General features: G+C 44.2%; 1 protein-coding gene across 31 annotated transcripts in view; it reads right to left on the reverse strand.

Moving 5' to 3' along the window:
* Ptk2 (protein tyrosine kinase 2) overlaps positions 1-13,866 on the reverse strand; it is a 221,218-nt gene that overhangs the window by 9,384 nt on the left and 197,968 nt on the right. For 26 of the 31 annotated variants that reach the window (XM_076556050.1, XM_076556043.1, XM_076556040.1 and 23 more), the window contains 3 exons: positions 8,315-8,377; positions 2,992-3,031; positions 2,595-2,701 (listed from right to left, as the gene is read on the reverse strand). In XM_076556050.1, the coding sequence (XP_076412165.1) occupies positions 2,595-2,701; positions 2,992-3,031; positions 8,315-8,377 (210 nt within the window). The remainder of the gene's footprint in view (positions 1-2,594; positions 2,702-2,991; positions 3,032-8,314; positions 8,378-13,866) is intronic. The other 5 variants (XM_076556029.1, XM_076556030.1, XM_076556031.1 and 2 more) reach the window with 1 other exon arrangement.

Here is a 13,866-nt window from a genome sequence, read left to right on the forward strand (position 1 = left end):
ATAACTTAGAAACTCCTGGGTTGGCAGCTAAAAATCCATTACCTACTATAGGTAGTCAATTCCTACTCTGCTTAAAACTCAGAGAAAGAAAAATAGGACATGTGAGCTCAGTGGTGAACTGCCTGCCTAGCATGAATAATAGGAAACAACAGAACTACAAAAAGAAAAGCCTACAAAGAAAATTGGAGACTATTTCTGGATAAATGTTATTTGGGTGAATTATTTGAGTTATAAAGAGTTCAAGGCAAACTTTTTCATATAAAATATTGTTAAAAAACAACAAAAAAGGCTAATATTATTCCTTTAGGATGGGTTTAACTACCTATACTAAGCAGATGGTGCCCTCTTCTGGTACGTAGGCATGTATGTAGGCAGAACATTGTATACATAATAAATAAATCTTAAAAAAAGAAAAAGAAAAAAGATACACACATTATCTTCATCTAGATGAAGTAAGTCTATTTCTCTCACAAGATTTTTCCCTATGCAACATCCTATATTAAGGGTATTCTCAAATATATTTCATCATGAACTATGGAGTAAGATGGAAAATGTCAGGACTCCAGGACACAAGGCAGTTCTAAGGTCTGCTCTTCTCTGCTTTTGAATGAGAATAGTTCATTGCTCTAACTTTTCCTTTCTCTTTTCAGATTTAAAGACACAGTATTAGGAAGATTTGTGTCCTTATCAGTTTCTTCTCCAAGAATACCCAGTGTTGTTGACAGCTGCTGAGAAGTTGCCTGGTTTCATGGAGCTGACAACAGCTAGCAGTTCTAGGACTGATCTCCTTAGCAGGGCACCCTAGTCCAGCTGTGTTTACTCAACATAGCTGCATGAGTATGCTAATCTGTGCCACAGTAAATCCATGCTGTTCTTGTCATTGGGGAATGGCCAAGGCAATCGTGCCCTCAGAGCCACAGACCGACTTGTCCTGAGCATAGTGAAGATGTGCCCTCTTGCCTCTCTCTCTGAGATGACATCACATCACTCTGATTACTCTAGAAGAGGGACTTTCAGTGTGCACTATAGGACCCACAGTGACATGCAGGTCCAATCATTGGCTCTTAGTGACCTTGAACAAACTGTTCCACTTCTGTGAACCAAGATTATCTAGTATGAAAAATGTGACCACTACCAATGTGACCACTACCAACCTTGTGAGACTGATAGCAAGGATCAAATAATATGGAAGTCTGTCACTGCAAGTAGCAGAGGCAGCACTAAAAAACTACCCATACTCATCAGATTTAAGGTTTCATCCATTATAACAGGCACTTCTTTTTTTTTTTTTTTTAAATAAAAACAGTCATGTTATGTAGCCCAGGCTAGCCTTGAATTCAACCTTCCTGTTTGTTTCCTGAGTGCTGGAATTACAGGAACATACCACCACATGAATGATGCATCATTTTGTATGTTTGCATGATTGCATGCATATACATGGAGGCCAGAGGTCAACCTCAGCTATTGCTCCTCAGCTGCCACCAATCTGGTATTTATTTTATGATTTTGAGACAAGGTCTCACTTTATAGTGCTGGCTGTCTGGAACTCATTTTGTAGATTAGGCTGGCCTTGTACTCACAGATATTTGCAGCTTCTGACTCCAGAGTACTAGAATCAAGGGCTTGCAACATCATGCCTGTTTATCTTGTTTTTTGTTCTCCCTTAGACAGTATCTCTTATTGGGACCTGAGGTTTGCTCATTGTGCTAGGGTAGATGGCCAGTGAAGCCTAAGGATCTGTCTGTCTCTGCCTCCCCACTACTGAGATTTTGAGAGGATACCACACCTAATATTTTGACATAGGTTCTGGGGACTGAACTCAGGACTTCATGCTTATGTGGCAAGCACTTTACTAACTCACCCCTCAGTCCCTCATTAAAAAGGCAAAGCAAAGCAAACAAACAAAAAACCCAAGACAAAAATCTAAACCACTAAGAAATAAATTCCACCCCTATTCTAGAGCTATTAAAATGCAAAACAATGTGTATAAGATTGAAAAATGGGACACAGGGAGAGGGAGCCTGTCACCGAGTGCGGTGGGGTGGTAGGGTGGGCACTTTGTCCTGTCCTCAGGAGACAAGAGAACCAAGAGAACCAGACAGTCATGTATGGTGACACAACCCTAGGGAGAGACTAAGGAGTCCCTTCAAGAGGAAGCTGGCAGGTGTGTCTGAGTCAAATGCTGCCCTTGATTTGAACAAGGCTTCAGCAGTCCTTTTCTGAGCTGAAATGGAAAATACTTTTCCTCAAAGCTGTATTTATAAATATGTATAGACAATAGTGAGCACCCACTTACCCCAGACATCCTGGTCTCATGTTTAAAACAAGATGCATTTATCTCATTTATTCCTATCTGGCAAGGGGATGCTGGTATCAAGTCCCTCAAGTCTAGCATGCTTAGCCAACAATAGCAAAGAGTCCAGTTAATACTTTTCTGAATCTTGAGAGGTTCAGAACAAGGGGTGCTAAATCCTGGGGCTTCTTATAGTCTCCTTGCCAACATCCCTGAGCACTACAACATGAGTGCCATGTGCTGAGGACTCAGTGACCCACCAACCTGGAACAGACTATGCTGCCCAGGCTTAGATGCCCACCTTGACACCCTCATTGTAGCTGTCTGCAGGGCTGCCTATGCTCGCCAGGTTGCTTAGGTGGCCAGGTGCTCCAGGGCGTGGTGGTTTCTTTGGTGGAGCTGCAGGATCTGGAAAAGCAAAAGGGTTCCCATTACACATTATTGGACAGACTTCCAAGCACCCCCAATCCTATCACCACTAGCACTGCTATAGCATACAGGAGGCTCGTGTTCTAAGAAGGGCCTCTGATAATTTCTGTCAGGAAGCTCAGCTTTCCAGTACTCTAGGCGCAGACCTAATGTGGTGAACACCACACTGGTGTGCAGAGGAAGACTGAGCATTACAGGGCATTTCACTTAAATCCTACTCCTAACAAACCATACATACTTCCTCACACACACTGCGTTTCTTCACTTACCTGGTTTCCCCACAGGCTGATAGATGTGTTGGTTTCCAGTCTGTGGAGAAGAAAAGTTCAGTCAGTGTACTGCTGTGTGCCAGATGTAACAGCCCACTTCCTTTTTCCCTGTTCTTCACCTTCAACTCTGTGCTGGAATCTCAAGATGCTTGACAGCCTCAGTTGAGTGTAAGAGGGCAAGTAACCAATGTATGTGGGATACCCTGGGGTTAAACACAGTGCTCTCAAATTCTCACTGTTCACCATTAAAGGTCTAAAACTCGAGGCCTTCAGAGTGTGTGTTCATCCTGCTGGCTGCTTAGGATTCCCACCTGTCCTCTGGCTGATCACTCAGCTCATAGTACGGATATAGTCAGAACAATCATAGTAGTAGACCTGGTCGTACTAGTTGCTAGATGTCCCAGAGGTACCTAGTGTCACTGACCCCGAGGCACTGTGTTGTCGGGACCCAGTGTTATCTAGGCTATTGCACAGGCCCACTCAGGAAATCCAATTCACAGACAGTTCTGAGTCTTTTTATCCATCAGTGCATGAAAAGATACCTAAGACAAGTCTTTCTCTAGCTGTACTGTCTAAAACTATAAATGTAGGCCGTCTAGGCTTTTTTTTAATTTTTTTTAAAGATTTATTTATTTTGTATAGTGCTCTGTCTGCATGTATTCCTGCAGGCCAGAAGAGGGCGACAGATCTCATTTGTAGATGGTTGTGAGCCACCATGTGGTTGTTGGGAATTAAACTCAGGACCTTTGAAGAGCAGTCAGTACTCTTAACTACTGAGCCATCTCTCCAGCCTGTTCCCTCCCCTCCCCCCAAGACAGGGTTTCTCTGTGTAGCTTTGGAGCCTGTCCTGGAATCTGCTCTGTAGACCAGGCTGGCCTTGATCTCAGAGAGATCCCCCGTGCCTCTGCCTCTTGTTAAAGGGGTGTGACACCACCAATCTAGGGTGTTTTTAAACTTGACCCTCCTGCTTCTACGTTCCAAGACCTGGGATAATAGGTACATGCTGAAACTGCACCTGAATTAGTCTATCTGCTAGAGTTATAGCCAAATCTATAGCTAGGGTATGCCTGCTAGTGTGTGTGAGCATCTGGGCTGAATGCCCACCACTGGAGAACAACAACAAAACTATACTCAAGTCTAAATGTGATGAAGCTCTTATCCTAATGGACATATACAGCTGTGATGATATGTGATTTTATTTGTATGTTAATAATACAAGTTTGCCTGGAGATCAGAGGTCACATTGCAAGCCATAAACAGAAGTCAGGCGGTGGTAGCACATGCCCTTAATCCAATCACATGGCAGGCAGAGTCTCTGTGTGGTCAAGGACACAGCCAAGTGTAGTGACACACACCTTTACCCATAGAGACCTGGAGGTTTGTATAGACAGGCAGTGATGAGCAACTGATGTGGTTGGGCTTAAAGCCAATGAGAAGGCAGAATAGTAAGGCAATAAAAGCGCAGTTTAGATAGGAAAAAGCTCTCTCTCGGGGAGCGATGATAAGGTGGTAAGCTAAGGCTAGTCATGGCTATTCGCTATTTCTCTGATCTCTTTGGCTATTACCCCTGTATGTAGCTCTGTGTTTCTTATTTAATAAGACTGTTTAAAAATCCATCTACATACAGCCATACACACATATATATACTGTTTTATTTTCAACTGGAATAAGCACTTCTTTAAAACACCAGAACCATAGAGTAGCACACACAATTAAAATTATTTCATGGCTAGGAATGTAGCTCAGTTGGTAGCATACTTCCTCAGTATCCTATCAACCATGGTGACACATACCTGTCATCCCAGCAGATAGAAGCAAAAGATAAGAAATTTAAGGTCATCCTTGCCTACACAGCAAGTCTGAGGCAAATGTAGGCTAGCTTAGAGACACCTCCCCAACCGGGAAAAAAAAAGATGAAATACAAGACTATTTCTACCTAAAATTAGTATAGTTTAATCCCTGCCCCACTCTCAAAACTGTTTCATAACCTTGCCTCAGAATCACAGTCGTTTTTTTAAAATGCTATTTATCTTGACTTAAAAAATCATTTATTTGAGTATTTCAATTATTTAAATTGAAGGTGTAGTTGTCTAAGTGTGCATCTCGCTCACAGGCTAAAACATGTCTGAACAGTTGGCCCTTATCTGGTGGCACTGTTTGGGGATAGTCCAGGCCTTGTTATAAGTGTGGCCAGGTGGTAGTGGCATACGCTTTTAATCCCAGCACTTGGGAGGCAGAGGCAGCTGGGTCTTTGTGAGTTTGAGGCTAGCCTGGTCTACACAGAGAAACCCTGTCTCAAAAAAAAAAAAAAGAGAGGAGCGAGGGAGGGAGGGAGGGAGAGAGAGAGAGAGAGAGAGAGAGAGAGAGAGAGAGAGAGAGAGAGAGAGAGAGAAGTGTGTCATGTGTTGCAGTTGTGGTGTGGCTCGGTCCTCTTGTGGGAACTCGTGGGGTGGGGTGGGGGCCTGTCTCTGACTCTGTTGCCTCCTCTGAGACCCTTTTCTCCTGCTGGGTTGCCTCATCCAGCCTTAATAGAGGAAGAGGTGCCCAGTCTCGCTTCGTCTAGATATGCTGATATACATGTGAGGCCTGCACTTTTCTGAAGGGAAGGGAGAGGGAGTGGATGGGGGATGGGGAGGTTGAGGAGAGGGACTGGGAGGAGGGGAGGGAGGAAGGGAGGGAGGAGGGGAGGGAGGAAGGGAGGGAGGGAAGGGAAACTGTGATTGGACTGTGAAAAAATTGACTAATTTAATTAATAAAAAAAAAAGTGTGACTGGAGGCAGGCTCTGAGAATTTACAGACATGACATCATTTCTAATTTGCTTTCTCTGCTTGATGCTTGCTGTTTTAGCTGCCTGCTGCCATGTTGTCCCTACCATTATGGACTCTAACCCTCTGGAAACATAAACCCCAAATAAACTTTTTCTTCTATAAATTCCCTTGGTCATGGTGTTTTATCACAACAAAAAAGTCAACATGGTCCCCGTGGGACTCATGGGCACATTAATATCCATGAGGCACTGATCTACTAATTTGTTTTCCCATAGAGCATAACATTCCCCCAGGGTGTCAGTGATTTCTGGAATAAGTTTAAATGGGTCATGCTTTATTCTTCTCTTCCTTCCTTTCTTTCTTTGACATGGAATCACTACGTAACTCTGGCTGTCTTGGAACTCACAGAGATCTGCCTGACTCTGCCTCCAGAGTGCTTGGATTAAAGGCATGCGCCACCACAGCTGCCCCCTTATTCTTTCTTAACCCACTCACAATCCATATTTCAGAGAGTCCTCACAGCAAGTCTTCCAGATGCCTCAGTCCTTATAGTACAGATGAGATGAAACAAGTCGGGTGATGTATCCAAGGTTATACAGTGAATAAACAGTGAAGGTGTCGTATCTAAGTTTGGATATGATTGATCCTTAAACATTTTTTAAGTGTTCTTACATTATACTTTTCCTTGAATCTAGCCATGGATATTTATAGTTGGTTTTAATTTTAAGATAGACTCTACTGCATTGCCTAGTCAGGGCAGGAAATCCCGAGCTTAACTCATCTTCCCTCCTGCCTCACGTCATTTTTTTTTTTAAAGATTTTTAAATTTTACAGTGTGTATGTATCTGTGTATGTAAGTGTATACACACACGTGTGACAGGTACCTGAAGATACCCGGAGAGATCCTTTGGAACTGGAGTTACAGCATTTGTGAGCTTCCTGACATGAGTGCTGGGATCTGAACTTGAGTCCTTACAACAGAACAGTAAACCCTCTTAACCACCTAGCCATCTGCTCAGCATCTTAAGACCGAGACTACAGCTATGTGTCACCACACCTAGAGAAACCCTCTTATTTTGGGTGGTTGGGGAACCAACCTGGGACACCTCCTGCATTAAAAGGGCATACCCTACCACTAAGCTGGGTCCCAGACTGCTTTCCGCTACCCACACTTGCAAACTCCTCAGTGCAGAGGCATGAAGAATGGTTCTCTAACCACTTGCTTTTGCACAGTGCTTTTGATTTCACAGCCATCCACTTACTGAATGTCAGAGAAGTTACTGAGCCCCTGCTCTGCTCTTGGCACTGTTGTGGGTACAAAACCAATTCTTGTCTTACGTGGCTGAGCAAAGTGAAAAGAGACAGTGGACACATGGAGCACACCATGAATTCTGAGCTGAGCCCTGAGGTGAGGACATGCAACACTTTGGAAACAGGAAGTGCCTGGGGAATATCCAGGTGTCTTGTATGAGAGGAGCCACAAAAACAAGGACAATATGGACAGACGTTTAATGACAGTGTTTGTGGGCTGCACTGTACTCACAGGCCCAGTAGTAAAATTCACGCACAGTATGAAAGCCTCTGGGTTGGGAGTTCAATGAAACTAGGAGCACTGTGGGATCATCTAACAAGGTACACCCGTGTAGAACAGCACTGGTAGGCAGTTGTTTGGATTCTAGCTGTTTAAAGAGAATTCAGGTGTTTCTGTCCTAACACTCAGAAAAAAGATATCTTGCTTGAACAAGTTTTCTATGACTTTAGGAAAATTTGTAGTCATGTCCAGCACGATGTGGCACACCTGTCATCCCAGGAAATGGAGGCAGAAGGGAGTTTAAGGCCAACCTCAACTATTTGGCAAGTTTGAGGCCTGTCTTGGCCACATGAGACCCTGCTTTAGAAACCCCAACCAAACCAGAAAACCAAAGAGTATAAAAAGTTAGCAGATCGCTGGGTGTGGTGGCACATGCCTTTATTCCCAGTACTCGGGAGGCAAAGGTAGGCAGATCTCTGTGAGTTCAAGGCCAGCCTGATCTATAGAGGGAGATCCAGGACAGGCACCAAAACAATACAAGAGAAACCCTGTCTCAAAAAAAAAAAAGTTAGCAAGTCACAACTGTGTAGCTGTTACTCTAATATTTACAGTACACAAGCTCAGGGTACTGCTAAAGTTCTGTATCAGTAATGGGGCAGTAATCAAAGAATCTGGTACACGACACAGTGACAGTCCTAGATAACATTCAAGCCAGGCAGTGGTGGCACACACCTTTAATCCCAGCACTCAGAAGGCAGAAGCAGGCAGATCTCTGTGAGTTTGAGGCCAGCCTGGTCTACAGAGTAAATTCCAGGAAATGCACAAAGCTACACAGAGAAACCCTGTCTCGAAAAACAAAACAAACACAACATTATTTACAGAAGGGCCATTCTATCCTATATCATGAACGAATGTCAATATGCCTGGATGTCTTATAATTCTTACAATAAATACAATCTGTAAGGCTCCAGCCCAGCAGAATTTGAGACCAAGCTCTGGGGAAAAGTACAGGTGGGTGCTTACCGGACCCTGAAAACTCCCGTCCTCCCTGTCGATGCTGCCTCGAGAGAGCCTCACGTCAGGTTTCTAGAGATTAAAACAAAGGCCACAATAATTTCATTTGGCATGTGTATGTTATTGTCAGATATCCTGACTTAAGTCTGTCGTTTTATACCCAACTCTCAAATACTGCAGCCCCAACCCCATACACGTCGCAGTTTCCAGCTAGTCTTCTTGTCTCTGCCCAGCACCATGTCTAGAAGAAACACCATGTCATTGTGCTGTTTGTGTTCCCAAGTGGTAATTATTTCTTGGGTCTGTGACAACAAGCTCACAATTCTTTTCCTTTTTGGTGTTGGGAATATAAACTGAGGTCCTTGAACATGTTAGACATGTGCTCTACCAGTAAGCTTATGCCTAACCAACCCACAGTGTCAAACTTTAGGTGCACCTTGGATGATTTCTATCTTCTTAAATAGTAAGTATCTTTAATTTTATATATTTAGTACATATGTGAACATGTGCATATGTACAGACCATGGTACATGAGTGGAAGTCAGAGGACAACCTGAGGGAGTTGATTTTCTCCTTCAACCATGTGGGTCTCAAGGATCAAATTCAGGTTTCCAGGCTTGGTATCAAGTGCCTTTATCCACTGAGCCATTTTTGTGCCCCCTCTTTTTAATTTTTGGGGTAATGCCCTGCATTTATTTCTTCTTCCAGTACCATACGCCTGGTCAGAGCGGCCCTCTGATGACTGGAAGGGGATCTTCTGTGCAGTTTGGGGTCTTGCACTGTTTCTGTTTGCTGCTTCCACCTGTGTGGCATTGAATCAGGTTCCAGGGACACAGTAACAAAGAGGTCAGCTCCTGACTCTACACTTGTTTTGCTAAAAAATGCCCATGGCTTTCAACACAGAGGCCCTTTCCCAGGAAGCCTGTAGGGAGGCCAACGGCTGTCAGAGCAGGCTGTTCTCTGGCAAGCAGCCCTTTGTTACTGTGCCCTAGCTCCCTCTTTGGTCTTCTTTCATCAGGACTGACTGGGTCCACTGTGTGAGAGGAACACATAATAGGCTTTATGTAGACAGGACTTCCACATTTTAAACTTTATAAAAAGTCCCTTTTTTAGTACAGTACTGTGCACAGTAATAAGAAGCCAAGTCACTATTTTAAGCAGTGCTCAGAAGGAAAACAAGATTTCTCATCAGACTGTAGCTCTGCTCTGGCTGCCAGCATTCTGGAAAAGGAGTTCATTAGCAAGAGCTTTACAACAGTGATTCACATGTACAGACCATCTAAGAAAGGTCACAATCTTGAGCTGGGGACAGGAGAGGGGGCACAGCAAAATGGAGAGAATTTGCTGTCAAGAGGGCATGTGACCTCAGGCAGGAGCTGTGGTCACTGAAATTATTCTGTGCAGGACTATGATCTGAAGAAAGACCTCTGACCCACCCAAACACCTAATAAATGACTCAGTGGATGACAGTAGCAGCTAACTGCAACCTCAAAACCTAGCTTGAGTTCTGGAAACCTAAGTCTTTCAAGCAATAGCTATTGTGATCCAGAGGGGAAAAAAAACTGGATAGTATATGGACAGAACCAGTCAACTTTCAAGTAACAGAGTCTATCTGCTCATAGTGGGGAGTGCAACCCACAAGTGCTGCCCAGTTCACCACAGGGGACATGGTGGAGGCTTTCTGAAGCTCCAGGAACTTTGTTTTAGGATGCCAGAGTTTATAAGGCAGCCTAGGCCAGTGAGATGGTTCAGGAAGTGAAAGTGCTTGCTGTGACAAACCTGAACCTGAGCTTGGCCCTTGCATTCCATGGTGGAAGGAGAAAACCAGCTTCTCAAAGTTATCTACATACACATACATAGCATGCACAAACATGTCCGAATTCACAGGTACACACATGACAACATTTAAAAGAAATAAGGAGGTTTGGCTTGCAAATGTTTCTTTAGAAATATCATTTTTCTATTAATTGGTTTTTATTTCAAGAGAGTATTGATATATAATGGTCTACACACTTGATTAAGACCCTCATTTCCTGCAGACATAGCACTCTGAGAGAAACACACTCCAGTTAGAGTGCTGAAGCCTTGAGGATCCAACAGAGGGCAGTTCCTGTACTGTCTTTTAGCATGGTCTCTTTGAAGTGGCTGCAAGCCCTCACTAGTGCCTCTGGTTCAACAGATGTTCAGGGACTGGACACAGGTGCAATGTGCTCCAAGATGGCTCTGTGGTGCAGGAGTCTACAGATATATGCTCTGTTCTCTCCTACTCATACATCACCACACTCGACCTTCATTCCACTCTCAGGTCATGTCTGCTTGAGGGAGGGTGTATGGACCCAAATCTCAGCGGTGGCCTTCCAGACTGTATCTCTGCCCAGAGACATGGACAGTAGGAACAAGTCAGATGCAGAAGCACAAGAAAAGGCATGAGGTAAGCACTGCTTACTGACTCCAGGGGTTGGTACCTTCTATACTAAGTACAGGGCCTGAATGGTGATGGGAGGGACACTGACTGTTCCCAGGAGCCCCCAGTTTAGCAGGAAAAACATGGAGCAAGAGTGACAGCATTTCAGAGACCATTTATTCCAATTAAAATGGGCCAGTAGAGCTTACTTGTCACTCATCTAACAGCTTCTCTCCACCACCTACTTGGAGCTCAAGAGGGAAGCCCTTAGGCTTGCCTGCTTCCTCCTTCTACCCTGTATGCTCTGCTCTTCCTCTTTCAAGGGCTCTACATAGAAATGGGTGCAACTGCAGCCAGCATTCTGAAGATAGCAAGTGGCAGGAGATACTTGGATGTTTTATGGTTGTTTTTTGTTTCTTTTCTTTCTTTTACTAGATTAGGATAAGACAGTGTCCATTCTGTGCCCTACCCTGCAGGTTTACCCTGGGCTCTCTCTGCATCTGTTCTCTCTCTGGGGCTGAAAGGCACCCCTCTCCAGATTCTTTTCAAAGCACTTAACTCTCTCCTCTGTCCACTGCTTCCTTAGTTTGCTGCTTTCTCCTCCCCACAGGCAATGGGCACAGCATCTGCCTTACTGTTGTGCACAAAGTTGCTCATTAGCACATGCTAAGAGACTGGGTGGGCCTGTGAGGCACCTGATATGGCTAGGGAAGGTGTGAGAGCGGCAGGACTCAAAACTAAGAGGATCTGGTGACCGTGAGCATGGGAGAAGGCCAAGAAGGGACAACACCTCAGCTTTACAGGGTAAGTGTATAAGGGGAACGTTAGGAAAACAAACAGAAAGCTCAGAGAGTTAGTTCAGGATCTGGTGACTTTGATGTTCTGGAAAAACAGCCAAGAAGGGGGAGGGGAGATGGGGATGAGAGAAGGAGGGGAGGAAGAGGAGGATGCCTTGAAAACACCCCCACCAGGATATAATCACTCAACCGATGAGCATCAATCAAAGCTCTGAATGAACTAGTACAAAGCCCAGCTCAGCAGCCGCAAACATGTAGATTTGTCTGCAGAGGGCACCCAAGCCTATGAGACTTCCATTGAATTTGGAAGGCCTGTCCAAAGCTTCCTCTTTTGATGAGAATGTTTAACACACACAGTCACGCTTCATGGAGAACAGACATCTTTAAATGAAAGCAGACAAAGAACACAAGGCACAAGCAGACAATTCTTCAGGAGAAAAATATTGTAACAAGAACTGAAAATGAAGAAAGAAAACTCAAGGAGGTTTGACACTGCATCCCAGATTGTAGCCCTGGTTGGCTAAGAACTCAAAGCAACACTGTCTCAGTCCAGCTGAGTACTAGGATTATAGGTATGTGATTTTTTTTCCTTCCCTATACCAAGGACAGAACTCAGCACCTTACACATACTAGTCAAGCATCTTACCATTGAGATACATCCCCAACCTAATTTAAACAAACAAACAAAAAAAAAACACTGAAAAAGCAACTCAGCTGGGCATCTAGAAAATCTAAGTGGATGGTCAAAGAAAGCCTTCACAAGGTGACTGTTAGAAGGCAGAGGGCAAGCTGGGGGTATGCTGGCTTAGGTCTGTGATCTCAGTTACTCTGAGGGAGGAGGGTTGCAGTCTTGGAACCTTCTAAGCTACACAATGAGTAAATCCAAGGCTATCTTGGACAATTTAGTGAGGTCCTGTAACAGCAGCAGCTAAAGTCCTAAGTAACAACAGAGTGCATCACACAAAATGCACAACTGGGAAGTTCAATGCCAAGGAGGAGGTGAGAGAGGTGAGGCTCTTCACAGACAGACAGCACTTTATTCAGGCAGCAAAGGCAGGGACCTCCTCAGAGATTTCAGAACCTACACCGGAAAATTAGAATTGAATTGTAAAGACACTCCAGCAGGCCCTGCTGCTGCACATGGAGGGAGACTCATCAAGGTGGACATTAAAGTCAGGGGTTTGGGGATGTGTCATTCAGCTCTGTAGATGGGCTATGCACACACACTTGAGCTACCCAGAGGCTGGAGACACTCTGCACAGAGTTAGGCCTTCACCAGAACTCACCATGGGCTTCAGAATGAGAGGTGCAGTACATGCACATATACTCAAAGAAAACCAAGCCTGCAGAATGCAGGCACCCCGAGCCTTCGGATGAGAATTCCCCAACTCCCTCAGGAGATCAGCTTGGGTCACATCTGGCTAAGCCAGTCCCATGACCCCACGTCAGTACCCACGCTCTTCCCACTGCCTGGAATGTGTTTCCTGTGCCTGTTTGCTCTGCAAATTCCAGTCTCTCTTTTAAGCCTTAGCTCACACATCATCTGGACTCTGCTGTCTCCTTAGCACCACAGGAGGCCCAAGGCTCCTCTTTTCTTCTGACCTCAGTTGGCACAGAAACCTGGTGACAGCATTCCACAGTGACCAGCAGCAAACCTCTGCTCAGTGGAGCCACATACACCAAACCTGCACTAAAACCTATCAGCAAATTCAAGTAATTTCTTTTTAAAATGCAACATATGGGGTTGGGGATTTAGCAAGTACAAGGCCCTAGGTTCAGTCCTCAGCTCTGAAAAATAAACAAACAAACAAATAAACAAACAAATAAAATGCAATGTATGCTGTGTGTGTGTGTGTACACGGTGGGGAGGCTTTCTGGAAAAAAAAAGCTTAAGATATAGGTCAGGGAACAATGGGTGTATTCTTAGATTCACTCCCAAATTGACTACTCAGATTAGGAGAACTAATCTACTACTACAACTACTATTATTATTATTTTGTTGCATGACTTAAAACCTAGATCTGCCTTAACTAATTGAAGATCCTGAAAATATAGGATACTCTTTTTCTCCAAAGGGATATAAAGTGTAAATCCATGTGATAAGAAACATGACAGCTCAGCATGGTAAACCCCAGCCCCACAGAGAAGAATATGCAGCAACACTGGAGGGCCACTCAGGATGGAGCATAGGTTCCCAGTGCTGACACACCACTGCTCTGCATCTGCACCTTACCTCAATGAAGAAACACAAGTCCATTTATTCAGCCTTACTCCCCAAATCTAAACTTGCATTTTTTAGTTTAAAGGTATCTGATTTAGTAGTAAGACCTGACCAAATAAAAATAAATTATCTTTATTTC

This window comes from Peromyscus maniculatus, chromosome 20 (genome assembly GCF_049852395.1).
Source record: "Peromyscus maniculatus bairdii isolate BWxNUB_F1_BW_parent chromosome 20, HU_Pman_BW_mat_3.1, whole genome shotgun sequence".
Taxonomy (NCBI): Eukaryota; Metazoa; Chordata; class Mammalia; order Rodentia; family Cricetidae; genus Peromyscus; species Peromyscus maniculatus.